Source organism: Telopea speciosissima, chromosome 10 (genome assembly GCF_018873765.1).
Source record: "Telopea speciosissima isolate NSW1024214 ecotype Mountain lineage chromosome 10, Tspe_v1, whole genome shotgun sequence".
Lineage (NCBI taxonomy): Eukaryota > Viridiplantae > Streptophyta > Magnoliopsida > Proteales > Proteaceae > Telopea > Telopea speciosissima.
The window spans coordinates 8,439,648-8,464,097 of NC_057925.1; the positions used below are offsets into that span (position 1 = coordinate 8,439,648).

Here is a 24,450-nt window from a genome sequence, read left to right on the forward strand (position 1 = left end):
TCCTCTTGTGTAATCCGAATAATAAATGGTAGAGTTGAGTCGCATCAAACGATGCTCTCCTTAAGGTTTTTAGATGCCCCAATTCTGCAATCCGGGTTGACCATGCATCTATACCTCCAAGATGAAACAACTCTCTAATCACATAGGTTGCAGTTCCAAATGTGATTACAAAGGGTGTCCAAAGGCTATATTCACTAACTCATCGACACTGATCGATTACGGTGGAAAAGAACTAAAAATGCTTCTAAAACTATTTTCAAAAACAATTGTTGGAGAATGAGCAAGACCCCCTCTCTTTATATAGGAGAGGAAGAGACACCACTAAGGGATGTCTCCAAGAGATATGTCCCAACTCATGTCTTTTCCCATAAGGCTTGTTTGTTAGCCACTCAAACAAGTCTTCTAATAGGCACCTATTGGCTATTTAGGTGTCTATTAGGAAAGCACTCAACCCTCCAACAAAACCGTATTTTGAATCTTTAATTTTAAAACAATTAAAAATCCAACATCTTATTGTATATTTTTTTGGGTCGGTGTTATTTGTAGGGGAGTGTGGCATCATGGGGAGGGGGGACGGGGCAGTCATTTCACCCCTCTCTATGTTTGACCGTGGCTGGTATGCTCCCCCACAAAGAATTTTTTTTCATTTCTCTTTTAAGGGTACAAGAAGAAGCTCACAAGGTGGAGCGGCGATCATCAAAATCAGCATCCCTCTCACAAGATGAGATTTGGGGCTCACACTGACATTTTTTGTCTTGTTCTTACTCATATCCATAAGGATCCCATGTGGATGATATCATTCTATGCACTGCTATTGGTTTGAAGTGTAGATTCCTCCCCACACTCGCATTGTAGCAAACCCTCTCAATATTTTAATAAAAAGAATAATTTATCTAATTTAAAGAGAAGGGGAAAAGAATTTTTCATAATGATATTCATTATTCTAGAAGTTCAATCATAAACTTTTTTTTGTTGAGTACTTAGTGGTAATAAAAAGGAAATTGGTAGATTAGAAGTGACCCGGCCCAAGCTCTAGCTGGGAAATCCCAATAGAAGCCCAGTCTATCCAAGCTCAGCTCCACCAGCCCAATCTGAAAATTCAAGCACAATACAAGTATTTTAAGGGATGAGAAAGGGATTTAAATATTGTGTATGAGATTTTTTTTGGGGGGGGAGCGTCAACTTATATACTTTTTCTTCATGGGACTTCGACTACAACTACAAGAGGGGGAAGGAAAGTGGGAATTTTTATCCTCTCATGCACCGCACCGCACTGGCAGTGCACCAAAGTACATCAGATGGTGCACCTCACTTATACATTGGTTTTTTATTCTCTCATGTGTAGTGGCCACCATCCGATGCACTTTAAAGGTGCACTAGGCGGTGCACAGCACTTGAGATGATGAAAACCCGAGAAAGTGGTTTATTAAAAGGCATAATTTGAAGACAAAAAGTTGAACATATGACCTTTTTGGGAGCCTGTACTCTACTGATACCCTTGTAGGTTGTTGTATAGGCTTAAGAGGTCAAATGGATTGACTCGCTTATCTTCATTTTGCACAAAAATACTTCCCTCCCCTCTCATGCAATGTATCTCTTCTGTGGTGTAAAGTTGTGTAGGACTTAGTTATGTAGAACTGGAAAAAAAAGAAGAGAGGAAGAAGTTGTGTTCGGGAGGGGGGCATAGATTTAAAAATGGGAATTGGATTGATTGAATCAGTAGATTTAGATTAAAATCGGAGGCAAAAAAGAATAAAAGTTATGTTTTTTCTTTTAGAAGAGGGGACATAGATTTTAAAATTGGAATCAAATCGGTCAAATTGGCCGCAAACAATCGTCATACAAGTTTTATAATGCTCATTGCTGGCCGATTCCTGCAGTTCCATACCAATTCTGGCCCGGTTTAGTTGAACCCAATTCGAAGCTGATTCCAACTTTTAAAATCTTGGAAGAGGGGGTGGGGGAGTTGGGCTGCACCACGCTTGGGCAAGGATAACTTCGAAAAAGGCTGACCCCAAACTCTAGCTTGACGAAGTTCAAATTTAAGGGTGTCAAAGTTGGGACCGAACTAAGGCTGTAACAGGGTCGGGTTGGGTCGGACTTTTTAAAACTTCAGCTCAACCCATCCTTTATCTGGGCTTAGGCCCGACCCGATCCTGATTCAGGGCCAAGAAAATCCAATCCTGACCAAACCTCAGGGTCGGGTCGGGCTGACCCTAGTTGGCCCTGATCATGAATTGGGGGAAGGAAAGATGCATGCATTGGATTGAGTTGGGCACTTGGGCTAGGTCGGGAAGAAAATTATCAATTTTACATAAAATAACACTATAATAAAACATATTATCACTTATTATCTTCATATATAATATATTATATAACAAAGTATATGTGACATTTAAAGTTTATTATATATTATATACATTATATTAGCCCGAGGCCTCAACTCTGGCCCAACCCGACCCTGCCTCAGGGCCAGAAATTTTCAGCCCTAACTTGCCCTCAGGGGCAAATATCTCAGCCTAGGCCCTGTTCAGGCTCAGGGTGGGCCAATGCGGGTTCGGGCCAACAGGGCCAAACTTGCAACCCTAGACTGAACCAGGTAAAATGACCTGAACTAAACCGAAGTCTTATTGGGTTGGGTTCGATTTTGGGGATTTATGACCAAATCTGAACCGGACCAAACCAAAAAACCGAAAGAACTTGAAACCAAACCGAAACTGACTCAAAAACCCGGATTGAAACCAAACGATATACCCTGATAAGAAACCGATAGCAACCCGAATCCCATAAAAAAGCATATATATAAGAAGCCGACCCAATAACAAACCGATACAATAAGCCGATGTAAACCCGAAACCAAACCGAATGGAAATCGTGCCGAAACCGATTTCCTTATTGGTTTGGTTTCAGTTTCACCATTCCCATACCAAAACCGGCTTGAACCGACCGATTGACACCCTATTCGAATTTAAAACTAAGGTAGCCCCAATTTTACAGCTCCACCAAACATAGTATTAGTGATTGTTCAGGTTATAATCAAAGTAAACCGGGTTAGGCCTATAAAATCCTTCGTCAACAAACACACCATCATATCACCAAAGGAGCATATTAATACCCCACGTACAAAAATCGTCGGGAGTCGGGAATTCGGGACTCGGAGTCGGGAAAGGTCCCAATCCCAAACGCACAAAACTTGATACTCTTCCATCGTTTATTTACCTTTTTTTTTTTTTTTTTTGCTTTTATTATTAGGGAAATTAATACTATTCAAAAGATTTTTGATTACAGGAGAAATCCCGCTAAAAATTAAGAAAGAAAAGAGAGAACCGAAATCAATTCCATGGCATTTCACGTTGCTTGCCCAATTACATGGTTCGTCTGTTTATAGTCTCACCTAAAACCTCCTCTGTAGGCTCTAAGTTTTGGAGGTTTCCCGATCCTAATAAGTCTTAAGAGTTGATAGAATTGTTTGTTGTTTTCAATTGCAGCCAGCGTATCTGCTTCTGCACGCTTGGGTTTCCTCAGAAGCTTCAGAGCGAGAAGGGGAGGAAAGATTTCTTGGAGGAGATTTTTAGGGTTGAGGAGTTCTTGAGCGATCCGTGGTCAGTCAAGGCTCGTCAGAAAGGCACTGTTCAGGTTGCGGTTCCTCGAATTGTTGCTTCGACTCCGGTGGTGACTGTTGTAGCTGATGGAGTTGGGGGTGGAGATGCGGATGGGGAGGAGATTTTGTCTGCTCAGAGAAAGAGAGTTGCGATGCAGAAGAAGGCGGTTGCTGCCTCGTTGGCCGCCGAGAATTATGCTCGGAGGTTTGAAACCGGTGATTTGGCGGTGAGGTTCTTCAAATTGTTGACTTTAGCAAAAAGACCATATTTGTTCGAAAAACTTTAAATTGTTTTTTCCCCCTATCTTGTTGAACTTGTGCTTTCTGTAATAGGGTCATTGATTTGCATTTTAGGATTAGATACTATAGTTCTGTGTTTGTGAAAAATAGTTTTATCCCACTTCCACCATCCTACAAGGTTTCCACCTGCCTAGCAGGGTCAGTTTGTTTTTGTTTCTGTTACTGCTGTGTCTGTTGTGAATTGCAAGGAGTAATTTATACTTCTGATCTGCAAAGGTAGTATGCTCCTTTTTTTTGAATGTTCACTCCCCATATGTTCTCATTAAGAAAGGATACTTGATGGGTTCTGTTTCTAGTCGTGCTATCAGTTAGGAGTAAGTTGGTAAAGGGAAGAATGATATTGATTCGGTGTTTTAACAAATTACTTAGCCACTCGTTCTGAGTTTGAGTGGGACAAAGTCTTAATGGCACAATTTCACAACGGTTTGCATCCACAGATCAGTGCTGCAATTGCCGCCAGTAGACTGGAATAACTTGGTCCAGATGGTATTCCAATCATAGTTCTAAAACTCGGCCCGAGATCTCGGTTTTCCAGGAGGTCGAGATGAGACTTCATACGAGTTTTAAAAGTGCTAAACCTCGGGTAACCAGAGATGGGGTCGACCTAGATCTCGACCCATCTTATCCTTTAAAAGTTTCGTAACTCGACAGAACTCGAGATATCTCGATCGAGTTCTGTCCAGAACCTCCTTTCTTCCCCCGTGAAGGCTGTGAGCTCATTTTACCTCCGGATTTCAACGTACAACCTACCGGAGAGTTGATTCAACTACACAATTGAAGGATTCAGCTACAAAATTGAAGGATTCATCTCAAATTTGAAGCATTTTTCAAACCCATACATGCCTCAATATGACAGTAGCAGTGGATCTCACGCCTCATGGCAACTACTATACCCTAGGATAGGGGACTTGGCATATGCTGATGACAACTCTTATATGATTGTTGTGGACAACTATGTGCAACAGTACAACAACACTACGACATGGGAAGACTATGTGGCACTAGTGGGGACTGAATGCGTGATTTAAGGGAATTTTATGTGATGATCGTTGTAACATTGTTAAACAGTTTGATGTATCACTTTAACATTTCTAATGTTTATTTAAGTTGTTTTACATTAATTGAATGTTTTGATTGCTTTCTATTACTAAATTATGTGTAGAGTAGGGTATTTTAGTACATCGTCGCCTACCAACCTAGGATCCAAAGTGAAACTCCTATTTGAACTTTGTTTTTGCAAAATCTGATAATGCCATTGTGTTTAAATAGCCTAAAATAGGCTGAGTACCAAGTTTCAGACCCAAACTAGGTCTAAAACCCACCGAAACTAGGTTTCGAGTTAGGAAAAAAAATGCACCAACTCGACCAAGATCTTGAGATATCTTGGTTTTTCCCAGTGTTGAGTTGGGGTCGAGTTTCAAGTTTTAGTACCATGATTCCAATAAAGGTGTGGAAGAGCTAAGGAATTAGTGGAATAACTTGGCTAACTAAGTTGTTTAATAAGTTTATAAGCACAAACAAAATGCAAGGTGAATGGAGGAAAAGCATTGTGGTTCCGATTTATAAAAATAAAGGGGATATTTAAAGCTGTAATAACTATAGAGGAATGAACCATACCATGAAAGTATGGGACTATGTGAGAGAGTAATTGAAATCCGCCTCAGACAAGAAACTTATATTTCGGAAACCAATTTGGTTTTATTCCAGGAAGATCAACCATGAAGTTATTTATTTGCTTAGGAGACTAATGAAAATATTTAGAGAATGTAAGAAGGATCTCCATATGGTCTTTATGACTTGGAAAAAACTTATGATGGAGTACCTAGAGAGTTGATTTGGCAACTGTTAGAGAAGAAAAGTGTTTCAATTAAATATATGGAGTTGTGGACATGATTAAATATATATACAATGGTGTAGTGAGTAGTGACTAGTGTAAGAATTATGGAGGGACATAGTAGTGAATTCCCAATTACAATTGGATTACATCAAGGATCAAATTTAAGTCCATATTTATTTGTGTTAATCATAGATGAGTTGACTTGAGACATTCAAGGGTGATCCTTCGGTGTATGCTTTTTGCTGATGATATTGTTATGGTGGATGAAACAAAAGCAGAGATAAATGCAAAGTTGGAATTATGGAGATTACCCTTGGAATAAAAAAGTTTAAGATAAGTAGAACAAAACCAGAGTATGTGGTGTGTAACGATAGTAACAATACGAGTGAAAGTGCGGTGAAAATTGATGAATGGGAGATAGCGCAAAGTGAAAATTTTAGGTACCTAGGTTCAATCATAAATATAGAAGGAGAAATAGAGGATGATGTTGCATAAATAAATAAAGTAGTGTGGATGAAGAGGAGGGTGTGTCTGGAGTGTTGTGTGATCGATATATTCTTTTAAAACGAAGGAAAATATTATAGGACAGTTATACGATCAATAATGATAACGGAGCTGAATGTTGGGCAATAAAGAAACAACATATAAACAAATTTACTGTAGCTGAAATGGGGATATTGAGGTGGATTAATGGTAAAAGTAGAAAAGATAAATTAAGGAATGAACAAATTAGAGCTAATTAATTTAAGAGTAGCTCCGATACATGATAAGTTGTGAGAAAGTCATCTAAGGTAGCATTGACATGTGCAACAGATGCCTTTGAATGCTCCAGTATGGAGGGGTGATTCGATCTAGATTGAAGGAGCTAAAAGAGCCAGGGGTAGGCCTAAAATGACTCTTGGAGAAGTGGTGTGGAAGGATATGCATATCTTTGGAGTAGTAACAAGTATGTATTTGAATAGGGCTGGTTGGAGAAAAAAGATCTATGTAGCTGATCCATTTAGTGGGATAAGACTGCATTGAGTTGTATTCATACCATCCCAAATGAATTGGAAAGTCATATGTATGTTTTGGTGCTGTGGTCTCATTTTGTGGTCTTCTCCTGTTATTTCCTTCTTGTTAAACCCATCCCAAGACACCCTTCCAATGAATTTTGATTCATCTGGAACTTCAGAAAAGGTGAGTAAAATCTTCTATTGTCATGTTCTTTGATTCACTTAAATTGTTTTGCTTTATTAGTATTGATTTTTATTTTTTCCTCTTTCCAGGATGCCTCTAAAGAAACAGTTCGAGATATTGTTGGAGAAGAACAGGTTTCTTCAAACATCAATGTAATGTGTCGATTATGCTTTTATGGTGAAAATGAAGGAAGTGAGAGAGCATTGAGGATGCTTCCATGCAAAATTTGTGGCAAGAAGTATCATAGGAACTGCCTTAAAAGTTGGGCCCAGAACCGAGGTTCCTTCTCTGCCCTTGATCTTTGTCAGCTTTACTTCATATATTTTTGGTTACTTTTGTGGAAGTAAACTTTTTCATATGGGATTCTGTTTCAGATTTATTTCATTGGAGTTCATGGGCCTGCCCCTCTTGCCGAACTTGTGAGGTAATTGTTGTGTTAATGTCTTCCATATGTGGGAAATTTAATTGATCCATGCTTTCTGGAATTACATGGAAATGAATTCTTATTTGCACAGGTTCTATTTCTGAATCTTAGTTGAAAGAAACTTATTCAGGTTTTTCTACTTGGGTTTCTTTGGAGAGTTTATCATAGAGTACTTATAGGAGGTTGCAGAAATGTCATTACTTAGACGTCTACTCCTTTTCGAGGAGTGTTTGGGGATTTGCAATCTCGGTAGGTTCAATGGGCACCTTGTCTAGGTTGGACTGTACAGTAATGGAGTCCTATGAAAGTTAAGACTTGGCCAAGCGGAGAGTTCTTTGGCCTTGGTCATGTTATAGGATGACATTCCTTTGTGAGTATGGTCTATAGTATGGGTGGTTACCTTTTGTTTTGTTGTTGTTGTTGTATACTAATAATAGCTTTGCCTCCTTTTGGAGGTTTCTTGCATCTCTTTTTTTTTTTTTTTTCTGGGTGAATAAGAAATTCATTACCAAAGAGGGAAAAATTACAGGGCCCCTAAAGGGGAGCAACAAAACAAAGAATCAGAAGCCAAACCCTCACAAATGAGGGTTGGGAGCAACAAGAGAGACAGAAGAAAGACCCTAGGAGACAACAATGAGCCTGTTCCTTGGGGTGTCAAGACAAGAAGAAGGAGGAGCTGACGATAATTTCGCCTTAATTTCAAATGAAATGGAATCCCAAATCTGCTGATAAGAGCTAGAGTTGGCAGTCCATTTCATGATTGTTAGGAGTAAGGGGGAGCCGTGAATAGGGAGCTAGTGTCAGCTCCTATTCACGACTCCTCTAATGAGGGGTATTTTTGTCTATGGGTTTTTTATTGTTTACCCTATTTAATTTATGGTATTAGGGAGCAGTCACTTTAACGGCTGCAGTCAAGGTTCGAGAACTCGGGTCTCGGTGGCATCTCGGCTAGGCCAGAAACCGAGTCGAGCCGAGCCGAGATCTCGGCGAGTTGGTGCAGTTTTTTTTTTTTGGACTCGGACCCCCAACTTGGTGGGTTGTACACATATTTTGGGTCTGAAACTTGGTATCCAGCCTATTTCAGGCCATTTAAACACAATGGCATGCCCAGATTTGCCAAAAAACAAGTCCAAATATGAGTTTCACTTTGGACCATAGGTTGGTAGGCGACGAGTCGTACTAAAAGTCTAAAACAACATAATCTATATATAATTTAGTAAAACATAGCAAATTAACAATCAAAACATTCTAATTAGCACACATCAATCAAAACATTCAAATAAAATGTACATTACATCAATGTTCACTTAATTTGTTACATAAAATGAGATTGAACAAGAAATTCATCCCTATATCGATCCACATATAATTCCCATGTCATGGAATTGCTATAGTGTTGCAAATAGTGTGACACAGCCTTCCATATAAGTCTTCGATCAACATATACCAATCTCCCTATCTTAGGGTACATGGGAGGTCGTTGGTATGAGGTGTAAGATCCACTGCACTCGTCATATTGAGTTTGAGGCATGTATGACTGGTTTGGGACTAGGAATGTATGCCCAACACCGACCTAGAGCTTTGATCGTCATACTCACCTGATGCCCATACTCGACCATAGGCACTATAATCGAACCGGTGCTCACTGGCCGTAGTCATAGCCATGATGATCTGAGATGATTGCCATGATCGATGCTCACTAGTAGTATCTATACTCATGCTTCCGAAACTTGTAAGCATGGTGTTCATACTCCGTTGTCCTCCTCCCGAGCATAGACTGATGTGAGTGTTTGCGACCCTTCTTTCTGTTGTATGTTTTAGGGTAGCCACCATGGTCTTGATCTTGAGTGGCATGCGTAAACCGAGACTCACCGGTGAAACGCACAGGTCCTCCCGTCTCCAACTTCTTGCCAGACGCTTCTCGCGATCCCCTCACGACGATCATCATAATAACCGCCACTCCGCATGCCACTAGCAGCAGCAGCTTCACCACCATCACCATCACCATCACCAGTGTCATCACCACCACCATCATCATCATCAGCAGGACTTCCTACAGCAGGCTCAAAAGGTTTCGGTGACTCTGCATGTGCACGCCCCTCTTGCGTCGACATATATTCATCAACATCAGTGCCGGTTAGAGACGCAATGGTGGGGTCGGGCCTACCCCCAGATTGATCCATATCAGGTGTACCACGATCCCTCACCCACTGGAATAGGGGATCCTCATCGTCATCAGAGTCCTCTTGAAAAATGTTGGACAGTTCAATGGGTTCTTTATCATTGGCCTCAATTCCTTCACGTATGTGCCTCATCCTTAATCTCATATTGTAGTGCACATACACAAGCTGCTCCAGTCGTTCGCTACCCAACCTATTCCGCCTCTTTGAATGTATCAATGAGAATGTACTCGATTGCGCTCACATCCGGAGGATGAACAAGTTTGTGAGAGCACTCTCACCGCTACCTTCCTCGGTAGGTGAACTTGTACCATAAAGCACCCACGTCGGCTGCATTACAAATATAGAATAGTAAGAATATGTACATTATAAAGAGATAAATTATAATTCATAAATGTAATATCATGCCACCTACCAGGGTCCGACTTTTGTCTACCCTCCACTGTGACTAGTCGATCGAAACTTCTTGAGGCCTCTCGAAGTATTTGATCTATTTTCAATATGAGGCATTAGTATTTCCTATTTAGTAATTACATTCATAAAACCAAAGTGCCAAAGTCCCATACTCTCACCTCATCGTTGCAAGCACTTGTGTCTTTGGATGGGGCTCCAACTTCGAGTAACGACTTGAATCGCCTTTAACAATTCTATGTCTAGCCCAAGATCATGGGAGTAGTGATACTTTGGATTCAAATAGTATCTTGGTAAAGTAAACACCACAAATATGATTTGTTAGTGACTTAATCGCTTTAATGCCTTTAGGGTTTTGAATATGTAAATGTAAAAAAGTTATAACATTTAAAGTATAAAGTATGTTGAACTCACTGACCTTATGCAATGGATGACTCAAGTGCTTCTCCCACCGCTCATTAATGATGTTAGTGTAGGACTTTGCACTTCGAGGTATAGCACTCTAACCATTTCCTTCATTTTTGGATGGCAAGATAAATGTGACCTAAAGTAGGCTTCTTCTCTGTATCAACCATCCTCTGATCGCCACCTGGCTCTAATATGCCAACCACTTTCCCCAAGTCCTTCCAAAATCCATCATTTGCAATGGTCTTTGTGCTACCTTTGCTTCTTCGACTTAGAACCTTGCCAACCAAACCATTCATGACTTGCAAACATACACCTTAGACCTATCGTCTTACTCAAAGCTCTTCAATGCAATGTAATTGGTGGCAAATCGAGTGACACCAGGCCTCACTAAATCTCCATTGCATTTCTCCCTCATCAAGGCTAAAGCATAAGAATGGTTGTACACAAAAGTTGTCACTTGTCTTGCCCTATTTACCACACCCGCCACCAAAGTCTTTTTCCCCATGTCCTTCAAAGATTAAATCAATAGAATGGGCTGCACATGGGGTCCAAAAGAGCCGGATCCTCTTACTCTTCTTATTCATCAACTTCTCTCCAGCCTTTTTATAGTTGGAACCGTTATCCGTCACAATTTGGATAACGTTCCTTGGTCCTACCTCCTCCACCACTTGCTTCAACTCCTTATACAAGTATGATGCATCCTTTATATGCTTTGATGCATCGATAGACTTCAAGAATATAGTCTTTCCATTGCAACTCACCATGAAATTTATGATGGACAGCCTAGTAGGTCCAGTCCAACCATCAGCCATAAGAGTAACCCCATATGTCTCCCACATTGGCTTCAAACCATCAATGTATTCTTTTAGCTCCTCTACCTCCTGAGGCAAATACACATTGTATAATTCAAATGGTGAAGGTCCCTTCCATCCTGCACCAGCCCTCCCTGCAGCATCAAGGAATGCATCATAGTATGTTCCTTGTGCTACATTGGCTGGAATGCCATGGTAAAGCATGAATTTGCTGAAGGCTTTTCGTGCTTTCTCTTGTTTACCACCAAATACTTGTGGGATGGTTGGCTGGTAGGCATCTTGTTGCCTAAAAGTGGTGGGATCCTGCTCAAAAATGGGTTCTGGACCTTGTACTCGTGGTCGGGTTTGGGGTCGTGGTATATTTCTTGTCCCAGTGCTTCTTCTCCTCTCATCTTCTTGCACTGGTGCAGCTGAGCCAGATCCACCAGCTCCTCTTGCTTGCTCATATGCTCTTATATTATCAAAATGAAAACTTTGTCTACTCTCAGCCAAAGTCTGCTGGTAAATTCTCCATTCAGCCTTTGATTGAAACTCACCAGGTGGAGGCCCAATGTCGGTATCATCTTCGCCACAAACCTCTGCACCAGCCCTCTCTAGTATTGCCTCATTAAACTCTTGTTGCATTCTTTCCCTCTCAGATTTTTTTAATCTTCCTCCTTTCAAATGTTGTGTCATTGCCACTTTCACTTGGATAGGAACATTTGGGCATGATGAAACATCCTTGCGTACTGCGGACAAGTGTTGCTTTAACCTGGTGGCTCCTCCGGATAGCAACTTCCCACAATAATTGCATTTGGACTTCTTTTTGTCTCATGGACATGGGAACTCCATGTTGCCATGCTATATCAGACATTGAATACAAAATGTCTTATGTTTGACACTGTTACATAAAAAAGCATGTATTAATAACCATGGATCACTTAAAGTAAGGTATTCAAGACTTAAAGTATGCTATTCATAACTCTTAAACGTAATGTCAAGCTACTAGAACTATGAAATAACTATATCTTATTTATCCCCTAACCCAAGTATTTATTTGTTAATTAAAAATAATATTTTGAATTTTTTTTAAAACTATTTATACCTTAAAGTATAAGAAAAATATAATGTAATGATGAATTTGACACCATTTGAAGTTGAATATTATGTACATATGTTGTACATAATTTTCCATAAGCAATAAGTATTTTTCCTTAATATTATATATATTTTTTTAATTTTTATAATATATTTATTAAATCTGAAAAATAAAATAATTTTTTTAATGGGTGAAAATAAAAAATTAATCCATGGGGCTGTAGAGCATCCCAAGTAGTTTAACATATATCAAAATCATTTTCAAACAATCACTATTCATCCTATTTTTTTCATTTTCTTTTTTCAAATAAATCATTTATTTTTCCAGAAATTATAATAAATAATTTATTAACTGAAAAAAAAATCCGACTCCATGAAGTGATAGATCGGGCAAAGATGTTCAACATATATTAAAACCACATGAATCTAACAAGGATTACAAAATTTTTTTTTGGAAAAAATAGATTTGGGGAAGAAATAGAAAACACCTTTGAAATCTTGCAAATAGGTGATGATGCTCCAAATTGGCACTTGAATCTTCACTTTGGCACTTCAATCTAACTCCAAACAGTGCATTCCATCCAACAATCGAAAGAAAGAAGAAGAAATTTGAAGGAGAGGTTTTTTCCCCTTGGTTTAGAGCCTAAGAACTTCTGTTCCTGCTCTCTCTTATGTTGGAAATGGTTTTTGGGTGAAAATTGGGCTAAATACAACTAACTAGCATCTTTGGGCCCAACCGAGATCTCGCCGAGATCTCTGCGAGATATTGGTTTTTTTGTACTAAAAAAACCATGATTTTCACCTTCGAGATATCACCGAGATCTCGGCGAGATCTCGGTCGAGAAATTGTAGTTTTTTGTACCGACTAGGAACTCGACTCGGTTTTGCCCAAAACCGAGAAACTCGGCGAGATCTCGCGAGTTCTCGAACCTTGGCTGCAGTCCCAATTGTGCAGTTCTTCTTTCTCCTTCTCCTCTCTTCTTCTTCACTTAATCTAATATGGTATCAGAGCTAGGACTGTAGGAGTCAATCTAACATCCTCGAACCTTCTCCATTCTCTTCGTTTGGATCAAAACAAGGTTGCGACTTTGGAGACCTAAAGCTTTGAGGATTTTCATGATCTTACTGTGAAGGGGATGCAGCACCCTATGCTGCAGCTTTGTGGAACTGTTTGAGACTAGTTCATGTCTACATAAAAGAACTAGGTCTCAATTTTTGGTATGTATGAAGGTTGAGATCGATTCAGGTGCTGTTTTGCCATTTGGAGACTGATATTGTTTTTTTTTTTTTTTTTTTTTTTTTTTCTGAATCGATTTATTGGAGGGTATTTATTTTGCTGGCTGGTGTATTGATTTCACTACAAAAATCAATTCCAGAATTTTTCGTGGTTGATTGAAGCTCTTAACTTCTTGCTGGCTGGTGTTTGTTGGTTGTGAGAGATTGAAGATCATATCACCCTGCTGTCCTACAGTTACAGAACTGTTTGTAATTTCAGAAGTGTTTGCAAGTTGAGAAGTGCTTGCTGTCCTCTGTCCGAGACTGCTCTGTGAATTTCAGAAGTGTTTGCAAGTTGAGAAGTGCTTGCTGTCCTCTGTTCGAGACTGCTCTGTGAAGATTCAAGGTGTTTAGTTAAGCATGGGTGATGCAAAGACGACTGTGACTGAACTGTCCTCCTCTTCTCATCGCATTACCGAAAGGAAACTTGAAGGGATTTCTAATTTTCAGCAATGGAAAAAGGTGGTTCGGTTGGCCTTGACGAGGCGTGATCAACAGGATCATCTCACAAAGCCAAAGCCTGAAGGAGACACGACATGGGATACAGTGGATGCACAAATATTGAGTCAGATGTTGAACTCAATGGATAATCAGATTGCAGACCTGGTTACTCACATTGACACAGTAAAGGATTTATGGGAATACTTGAATGTCCTCTATTCTGGGATGGACAACTTGTCTCGGATTTATGATCTGTCCCAAGCATTTTATAAAGTGGATTAGAAGACTCTGAGTGTAACCCAATATTTTGCGGAATTCAAGCAACTATATGAGGAGCTGAATTCCATTCTTCCTCTCACGTCTGATGTGAAGGAGATGCAGCAACAGCGAGAGCAGCTGGCTGTTATGGTATTTTTGGGTGGACTTCGAAAAGAATTTGAGCCAGTACGGTCTCAAATTCTTGGTGGGGATAGAGTCACCACACTTCCAGAAGCTTTTTCTTGCCTTTTACGGGTTTCTCGTGAGAACAGCCAAGACTCCACCCATGGTAATGAGAGTTCAGCACTTGCAGCCTTTCCCAACCGTGGGCCTAGTGGTGGGACAGGTACGGGCAGCAGTGGTGGTGGCCATGGTCGTGGGTTAGGGAACAGTAAAGCACCCACATCCAGTACTTCAGAGACTTCAGGCCAGGTGCACACTTGTCATCATTGTGGCAGAGCTGGTCACATTCAGCGCTTTGTTGGAAGCTTCATGGTAAACCACCTCAGTTTGCGAATTCAGCCAGCAGTGATCCAGTGGTTACTCCTCCTTCCAAGCCTGAGGGTAAACCAATGACTATGTCTGATGAAGATTATGAGCGATTTACTCAATTTCAGAATTCTTAGTCATCTCAGTTCTCCACTGCTACCCTAGTTCAGCTAGGTAATGCTATTGCATGCCTATCATCTACTTCTCGTCCCTGGATCATTGATTCAGGTGCTTCGGACCATATGACTGGAGCATCAGGTATTTTTTTTTCATTTCGTGAATCTTCTTCTAATGTTGTGTTAGCCGATGGGTCTCTTGCTAAAGTTCGGGGTACAGGCACTGTGCAAGTTACCCCCTCTTTGTCGTTGTCCTCCGTTTCTTACTTGCCCAAATTTCCTTTTAATTTATTATCTGTTCGAAAGTTTACCAAAGCTAACAATTGTTCTGTTACCTTTTTTCTTGATTATTGTGAGTTTCACGATCTCCAGTCGAGGAAAACGATTGGTAGAGGTCGCGTATCTAGGGAATTGTATCTTCTTGACGACGCATCCACTGTGGCGTGTTCGAGTGTGGCACTTCCTCATCAGATTCATTGTCGTTTGGGTCATCCTTCCTTGCAGATTTTGAAGATTTTAGATAGTCGATTTCAGTCCTTGTCTAGTTTACAGTGTGAGTCTTGTCAGTTTGGGAAACTTCACCGTGTAAGTTATCCCCCTCGAGTCAATAACAGGGCTGTCCAACCCTTTTCTTTAGTTCATTCTGATGTGTGGGGTCCGTGTCCTGTTACTTCTGTGTTGGGTTTTCATTACTTTGTCACTTTTGTAGATGACTTTTCCAGAGTTACCTGGATTTATTTAATGAAAGATCGTTCTGAATTGTTTTCCATTTTCTGTACTTTTGTGCTTGAAATTCAGAATCAATTTACTACTTCTTTGAAAGTTCTTCGCAGTGACAATGCAAAAGAATATTTTTTTGCTCCCTTTAATGAGTTTATGGTTCAGCATGGGATCATTCATCAGTCCTCCTGTGCGGATACACCCCAACAAAATGGTGTAGCCGAGAGGAAGAACAAACATCTGATGGAAGTTACTCGATCTCTTTTATTTGAGATGAAAGTGGCTAAAATTTTTTGGCTGATGCTGTTTTGACTGCGTGTTATCTTATTAACCGCATGCCTTCTTCTGTTTTGGGTGGTGGTATTCCATATTCTTTGTTGTTCCCTTCCCATCCATTGTTTGTGTTAACAAAACAGGAATTTCGTGAATGGCTTGAATGATCAATGAGATCAGTCAAGCTCTCTATTTATAATAATAATAATAAAAGAGATTATAAAGGAAACACTGTTCTCGACACTGTTCACGTGAACAGTGTCACAGCCCAAATTACAATTCTACCCTTGTTGAAAAGTACATAAATAAAATACCAAAAATACCCTTATAATATCGGGTAACACATCTCAACACTCCCCCTCAAGTTGGGGCATAGATATCACACATGCCCAACTTGACTAGACTAGGATAAAACAACTTCCCACTCAACCCTTTGGTGAAGACATCAGCCAGTTGATCTTCAGACTTCACAAAAGGGATACAAATCTGCCCACTCTCTAACTTCTCCTTGATGAAGTGTCTGTCAATCTCCACATGTTTGGTACGATCATGCTGCACTGGATTGTGGGCAATGCTAATTGCTGCTTTGTTGTCACAGTACAACATCATTGGAAGATGAACAGAACCACGGATATCAAGGAGTAAACTCAAGCCACAAGAACTCACATATGCCCTGGGCCATAGCGCGAATTCAGCTTCAAGACTAGATCTTGCCACAACATTTTGCTTTTTACTCCGCCATGTGACCGATTTCCTCCAACAAAAGTACAATAGCCGAGGTAGATTTCCTGTCAGGGTTACCACCCTACCAACATCTCGTGTAAGCCTCAATGCGAAGATGGTCATGAGGAAACAAAAGGATCCCCTTTCCTGGAGCTGACTTCAAGTAATGGAGAATACAAAGAACAACAGCCATGTGAGTGGAATAAGGATCATGCATGAACTGGCTCACAAGACTCACAGCAATGGCAATATCTGGTCTGGTGTGGGAGAGGTAAATCAGCTTGCCCACCAATCGTTGATATCTGCCCTTATCAACAGGTTCACCATCCTTCTCTTGCAGACGGGTAGTAGCTTCCAAGGGAGTGTCATGAGGATGACAACCAAGCAAACCAGTCTCTGATAGTAAATCTAGAACATATTTTCTCTGGGAGAGAAAGATGCCTTTTGGAAAACGGGCAACTTCATTCCCAAGAAAATATATTAGCTGTCCTAGATCTTTTATGTCAAATTCCCGTCCCAAGAAAGCCTTCAGGTGAGAAACTTCATCTGTATCATTACTAGCCACAACTATGTCATCAACATAAACTATGAGAAGAGTGACCTTTTCTCCCTTTCGCTTGATGAACAGAGTGTGATCAACATTACTCTGTTTGTATCCACAGGAGACCATGGCTTTATGAAACCTACCAAACCATGCCCGTGGAGATTGCTTCAACCCATGGAGTGCCCGTTTGAGCCTACAAACTTTCCCATGGGTCTTGTCAGAGGAAAAACCCGGAGGAACATCCATATAAACCTCCTCTTCCAACTCCCCATGAAGAAATGCATTTTTTACATCCAACTGCTGTAGGTCCCAGCCAAAGTTGACAGCACAAGATAGTAAGACCCGGACAGTGTTCAACTTCGCAACAGGGGCAAATGTCTCCTGGTAGTTGATCCCATAAGTCTGAGTGAAGCCTCTGGCCACAAGCCTGGCTTTATATCTATCCACTGTTCCATCTGGCTTCTGCTTGACAACAAATACCCATTTGCACCCGACTGGTTTCTTACCCGAAGGAAGAACAACTAGCTCCCATGTCTCATTTTTAAGTAAGGCCGTCATTTCTTCCATCATGGCTGCTTTCCACTTTGGATCTGCAATCGCCTCCTGGCATTTCTGAGGAATAGAAACAGAGGAAAGAGAAGAAACAAATGCACGATAGGAAGGAGATAAAGCATCATAGGAAACAACATTGGAGATGGGGTGTTGGGTGCATGACCTAATGCCTTTACGAACAGCGATAGGTAAATCAAGGGAAGGATCCTTACCAGATGGTGTAGCAGGGTCTGGATCTGGATCAAGTGCAGACGATTGTGTAGGTGGTATGGTGGTGGTGGTAGTCTCAACTTATCCTGTGCGCTCCCAGGTATATACCTTATCAACAGGGATTTGACTGACTGGTCTACGCTCCCCCTGAATAGGAGCCACTGTAGGAGCTGAAGTTACAGAGGGCTCCCCTTGAATAGAAGCCGAAAGAATAGCAGACACATCTTCAAAACCCTTATCCTACTCCCCCTGAAGAGGTGTCTGGGAATAATATGACAAGGACTCATGGAAGACAATATCCATGGAGACAAAAGTACGATGTGAAGGTGGATGGTAACACTTGTATCCTTTTTGGGTCTCAGAATAGCCCAGAAAAATACACCGAATGCTCCGTGGATCAAATTTCCCATGAGGATGATGATTGCGGACGTAGCAAACACAACCAAAAACTTTAGGGGGAACCATAAAGGAGGAGGAACCCTGGAGGAGATCAACGGGGGAATGACCATCAAGGACACGGGTAGGCACACGATTGATGAGATATGCAGCGGTAAGAATGGCATCACCCTAGTAGTGAGAAGGAATCTGCCGTGCAAACATAATGGCCCGGGCTACCTCAAGGAGATGTCTATTTTTCCTTTCAGTAACCCCATTCTGGGCAGGTGTGTCAATACAGCTGGTCTGATGGACAATACCATGTGCAGCCAAATAAAGTTGGAACTGACCCTCCATGTACTCTCTGCCATTATCACTGCGTAAAATGCGCAAGGTGGCATTGAATTGGGTTTGAACCACACGATGAAATAACTGAAAACAGCGGAAGACCTCACTTTTATGGCTCATCATGTACACCCAAGTGGCACGAGTATAACAATCAATAAACCAGACAAACCATCGATGACCAGAAAGGGAAGTACAACGGGTAGGGCCCCACACATCAGAATGAACCAAAGCAAAAGGAGTCTCACTTCTTTTATTTAATGAAGAATAACTGGAACGAGTCTCTTTGGCCAAAACATAAGCCTCACATAAAAACTCATTCCTATTATGATGCTTAATCAAACGCGGAAACAAAAGAGACAAAGTACTAAGGGATGGATGACCAAGCCGACAGTGCCAGAGATGAAGGTCAAGGGACGAGGTGGACTGTAAATAATGAGCTGTAGAGGAAGCCGAATGCAAAGTAGAAGGCTGACTCGGGTTAAGTAAGTAGAGACCACCCTGCATCTTACCACCCCCAATCGTTTGCCTTGTCTCTAGATCTTGTATGACACAATGAGAAGGGAAAAGTCAGTTTGCAGTTCAGATCTCTAGTTAGACTACTAATAGAGAGAAGGTTGGTAGCAAAGGACGGAACATGCAAAACAGATTTTAATGAAAGGGTAGGTGAGCAGCGTATGGAACCCTTCCCATTAATAGGAGAAAGGGAACCATTAGCTACTCGAACACTGTCTGTGCCATAAGATGGAGAATAAAGATGAAATACATGGGAGGAGCCAGTCATGTGGTCAGTGGCACCGGAATCTAAAATCCAAGGACTGGATACAGCCGATGGACACAAACTACTGACTGGAGTACTTGAGGCAAAATTAGAACCAGGAGGGGCAGCAGGTGCAGATGCCGTAGTGGAGGCAGCGGAAGAGGCTTGTAGCATGCGACGGAAAGCTAGGAGCTCATCCTGAGTAAGCCCAATGTCAGATGAAGGGGCAGCAACAGTAGTAGTAGGAGAATCAGCCATAAGAGCCTTGGGCTTAAACTTCCCACGGGCTTTCTTTTCCTCAAAATCAGCAGGCTTCCCATGGAGCTTCCAGCATTGAGCCTTAGTATGATAGAGCCTGTTGCAGTGTTCACACTTGACAGGACCTTTAGGGACAGCAGTACCACCATCAGTAGTGGTAAGAGAAGGAGTACTGGAAGCAACTTGCAAGGCGGATCGATCAACAGGAGAGGAATGCAGCATAGCAGCCCGACGAGATTCTTCATTATGAACCAAGGCAAAGGCTGCTCTAGGGATGGAAAAGGGGACTGCCCAAGTACTTGCACCCGAATAGGATCAAACTCCATATTTAGTCCAGCCAAAAAATCATAGACACGTATTTTGTCAACGTGTTTGCGATAGGCAGCCAAATCAGTAGCAGTAGAGGGCTGATAGTCGGAGTAATGATCCAATTGCTGCCACATGTTCTTGAGGGTAGCATAGTATTTGGAGACAGAGAGCTCCTGTTGGGTAGTGGCATTAGCCTTTTTTCTAATCTCATAGACCTGTGCATCATTCCCCGTGCGACCATAAGTCTCTTTGGCACCATTCCAGATAGTATGGGTTGTGTCTAGTAGAAGAAAATTGTCTGAGATATCCCCTTGCATAGAATGGATCAAGTAGGACATCACCATCGCATCATTAGATAACTACTTGTTGAGCTGAGAACCCTCTTCCACTGGTTTAGTTGTTGTCCCAATAAGATGGCCAGTGAGGCCAAGGCCAGCTACTGTCAAATAGGTAGACCGAGACCACTTCAGGTAGTTAGAGCCATCAAGTTTGATTGGGGCAGCAAGGGGAAGAAAATCAGTTCGGGGCTGGCCATCAATGCCAGAAGAGGCTGAAGAAGAATCTGAACCAGTCATTGCAGCAGGTAACCAATCTTCAATTAAGCAGCAAACAACCAAAAAAATCCAAAAAAAAATTCTGAAATTGACCCCCAATAGAAGAGGGCTGTATTGGAGCGAAAAATCTCAGATATGTAGGCTGGGAATGATGTCGAATGAAGGCAGCAAGGGTGCCAATCAGATGCAACAGGAACCAGCAGCCCAACCCCAAGATCGATTAATGTTAGGGTTTTGAAAAAAACCCTAAGAAGAGAGATCGATAAGGGGCTGGGGTCTTCAACCAATCTGATGAAGTGAATAGGGGCTGAGAACAATATCAAATAAAGATCCCACAATAGAAGATGCAGCCGAAACAGATGTAGAGGCCTGATCTCCAAAAAAAATTAGGAATCTTCAAATCGCAGACAGTTCCTCAGCTCTACTCGATCCAAAAAAAAAAAAAAGGCAGAAAAAAGGAGGTATGTTGGGGTAGCAGCTAGATCATTACGATCACCTCAGTAGTGCTGCGGCTGCTGCCCTATGGGAGAAGAAGAACCAAAAGAAAGGAAGAAAGAAGAAGGGAAGAAGCTTGATGGAGGGAAGGAGAAAAAAAATCGAAGGGAGGGAGGTGGGTTTTGAAAACCTAGATCAGAGTGTATTTGGCTCTGATGCCATGTTAACAAAACAGGAATTTCGTGAATGGCTTGAATGATCAATGAGATCAGTAAAGCTCTCTATTTATAATAATAATAATAAAAGAGATTACAAAGGAAACACTGTTCATGACACTGTTCACGTGAACAGTGTCACAACCCAAATTACAATTCTACCCTTGTTTAAAAGTACATAAATAAAGAATAAATAAAATACCAAAAATACCCTTATAATATCGGGTAACACATCTCAACAGTTTGTCTTACCACCCTGTGTTTTTGGGTGTGTTTGTTTTATTCGGGATCATCGTCCTGGTCGCTCTAAGTTGGGTTCTAGAGCTCTTAAATGTCTTTTCGTGGGGTATTCTAAAACCCAAAAGGGTTACCGTTGTTATTCGCTTGATTTAAGGAAGTTCTTTGTTACTGCTGATGTCTCCTTCTTTGAATCTACTCCATTTGTTGCATCCTCGCTGCCTGCTTCAGAGTTGGACGATGATCTCCCACTTTATGTTGTCGATACTTCTTCTACTGTGCAAGATCCATTGCCTCATGTGCCACCTCCCACACAACCACTGGCTGTTTTTCGCCGTCGCCCACCCGATGAGCCGACACATCGCATTACACCTATGGAGAGATACAGTACCCAAGCAGCACCATCTCCCACGTCCTCCTCGCCTTTAGATCCCCCTCCAGGTAATTCCTCCTCGGCTACTGTACCTCCTATTTCTGATCTTGATGTTCCTATTGCTACCCGTATGGGGGTTCGGAGTTGTACGCAACACCTTATTAATCGTTTTGTGTCCTATGCTCGTTTGTCCTCTTCTTTTGTTGCTTGTTTGTCTACTATTGACAGTTATCCTATTCCTAAGTCGGTGGTAGAGGCCTTGGCTCACCCTGGGTGGCGGGCTGCCATGATTGAGGAGTTATCTGCTCTGAAGGACAATCAGACATGGGATCTTGTTTCTTTACCCTCTGGGAAGTCTGCTATTGGTTGCCGCTGGATATTTTTGGTGAAGGTTAATCCTGATGGGTCTGTGGCTCGGTTGAAGGCCCGTCTTGTTGCTAAAGGCTATGCTCAGGTTTATGGTGTGGACTATCTGGATACTTTCTCTCCGGTTGCAAAACTTACTTCTGTCCGCATTTTGATTTCATTGGTTGCTATACATCATTGGCCGTTGTTTCAGCTCGACGTCAGGAATGCATTCTTGCATGGGGACCTTCTTGAGGAGGTGTATACGGAGCAACCTTTTGGTTTTGTTGCTCAGGGGGAGTCTGGTAAGGTGTGTAAGTTGAGGAAATCTTTGTATGGGCTGAAACAGTCACCGAGAGTGTGGTTTGGCCATTTTACAGATGTTGTGTTGGAATTTGGTTTGACTCGGTCTGAGAGTGATCACTCAGTGTTTTTTAGGCAGTCAGATGTAGAAAGGATATTTTTGGTAGTTTATGTAGATGATATTGTTGTCACAGGGGACGACTCTTCAGGCATTGAGGACTTGAAGACATATTTGGGACAGCAATTCCAGACTAAGGACCTGGGACGACTGAAGTATTTCTTGGGTATTGAGGTAGCTCAATCAAGGAAAGGGATTTCGCTCTCACAGTGAAAGTATGTGTTTGATTTACTTTCAGAGACAGGATTACTGGGATCTAGGCCTTTGGATACTCCTATGGATCCAAATGTGAAACTTATGGCCGAGGATGTGGATGTTCTGGATGATCCAGAGAAGTATCAAAGGCTTGTAGGGAAACTCAACTATTTGACTGTGACTAGACCTGACATCTCTTTTCCTGTCAGTGTGCTGAGTCAATTTATGTCCGCCCCTCGGACAGGTCATTGGGAGGCAATTATAAGGGTGTTGCGATATATTAAGAAGGATCCAGGGCATGGTCTCTTATACTCTAATCATGGTCATAGAAGGATTGATGGATTTACTGATGCGGATTGGGCAGGATCTCTTATTGATCGAAAGTCTACTTCGGGCTATTGTGTCTTTGTTGGAGGGAACCTAGTTTCATGGAAGAGCAAGAAACAGACTGTAGTAGCTCGATCTAGTGCAGAGTCGGAGTATCGGGTAATGGCTCATGGCACTTGTGAACTAATGTGGATTAGACAGTTGATGACTGAACTTGGATTTGGTGATGATTCTCCTATGCTGTTGTGGTGTGACAGTCAGGCGGCTATTCATATTTCTGAGAATCCTGTGTTTCATGAGAGAACGAAACACATTGAGGTTGATTGTCATTTTGTTCGTGAGAAGCTGCAGCAAGGGATTATTTCTCCTCGTCATATTCGCACTGGGGAGTAGCTTGCTGATTTGTTCACCAAGCCTTTGGGAAGTATAAGAGTAAATTGTATTTGTACCAAGCTGGGCATGATTAACATCTATGCTCCAGCTTGAGGGGGATTGTTAGGAGTAAGGGGAGCCGTGAATAGGGAGCTAGCGTCAGCTCCTATTCACGACTCTTCTCTAATGAGGGGTATTTTTGTCTATGGGTTTTTTATTGTTTACCCTATTTAATTTATGGTATTAGGGAGCAGTCACCTTAACGGCTGCAGTCCCACTTGTGCAGTTCTTCTTTCTCCTTCTCCTCTCTTCTTCTTTCTTCTTCTTCTTCTTCACTTAATCTAATGATATTACGCTCCATCCAAATGTGGTTAAGACTTTAGAGTAGCACAAAAGCAAGCTTTCCGACCGTGTCGCAAATAGAGGAACCTGCAAAAGTCATGTCGATCCAAATCCACTCGCGGGGGAAGGGAAGGATTCTTTTAGGAGCAGGCCAGCATTTAGACAAGATACCATTCCAAATTGCTGCCGCTGTAGGACACTTGAAGAAGAGATGGTCAGAATCCACATTGTTCTAGCAGAGACAGCAAGAGGGCGAAACAGGAATCTGGCGGTGACGAAGGAAGGCCTGAGTTGGAAGGCAAATGGAGAAGATCCTCCAAGTAGTGAAGCAGTGCCGAGGGATATGATGTTTGAACCAAAGAAGCTTTCTCCAAGGTAACAAACTACCAATTGACCCTTCGGACGAATAAGATCCCAAGCTGATTTGGAGGAGAATGAATTGAAATTGCTTGCCAACCAAGAAACATAGTCACCTCTACCCAAAAGCCTTTTGGAAATGGAGGGAAGCAGAAGGAGGAGACCAGCCATTCTGATCAAGGATGTCAGCTACCAAGGAGAGCCTGTGAAGATCAGATGCATTTCTTGCATCTCTTTCATTTTGACTTATCAATAAACTATTATTTACCCAAATAAATAAATAAAATAAACAGTAGAAATTTCATTTATGGAAAATGTTGATGTATATATTGACGCTGCCCTTCCCTAACAGTTCGAGCTTTTAGGTGAAATGGTAGCGAACATGATATCAAAAGAGGGA

General features: G+C 41.6%; 1 protein-coding gene across 1 annotated transcript in view; it reads left to right on the plus strand.

Annotated features, from left to right (window-relative positions):
• The first annotated feature begins 3,236 nt into the window (after positions 1-3,236).
• Positions 3,237-24,450, plus strand: part of LOC122643172 — a 42,940-nt gene continuing 21,726 nt past the window's right edge. Inside the window, exons 1-4 of the mRNA XM_043836823.1 lie at positions 3,237-3,372; positions 3,489-3,828; positions 7,007-7,196; positions 7,292-7,341. Of these exons, the coding sequence (XP_043692758.1) occupies positions 3,341-3,372; positions 3,489-3,828; positions 7,007-7,196; positions 7,292-7,341 (612 nt within the window). The 5' untranslated portion in view covers positions 3,237-3,340. The remainder of the gene's footprint in view (positions 3,373-3,488; positions 3,829-7,006; positions 7,197-7,291; positions 7,342-24,450) is intronic.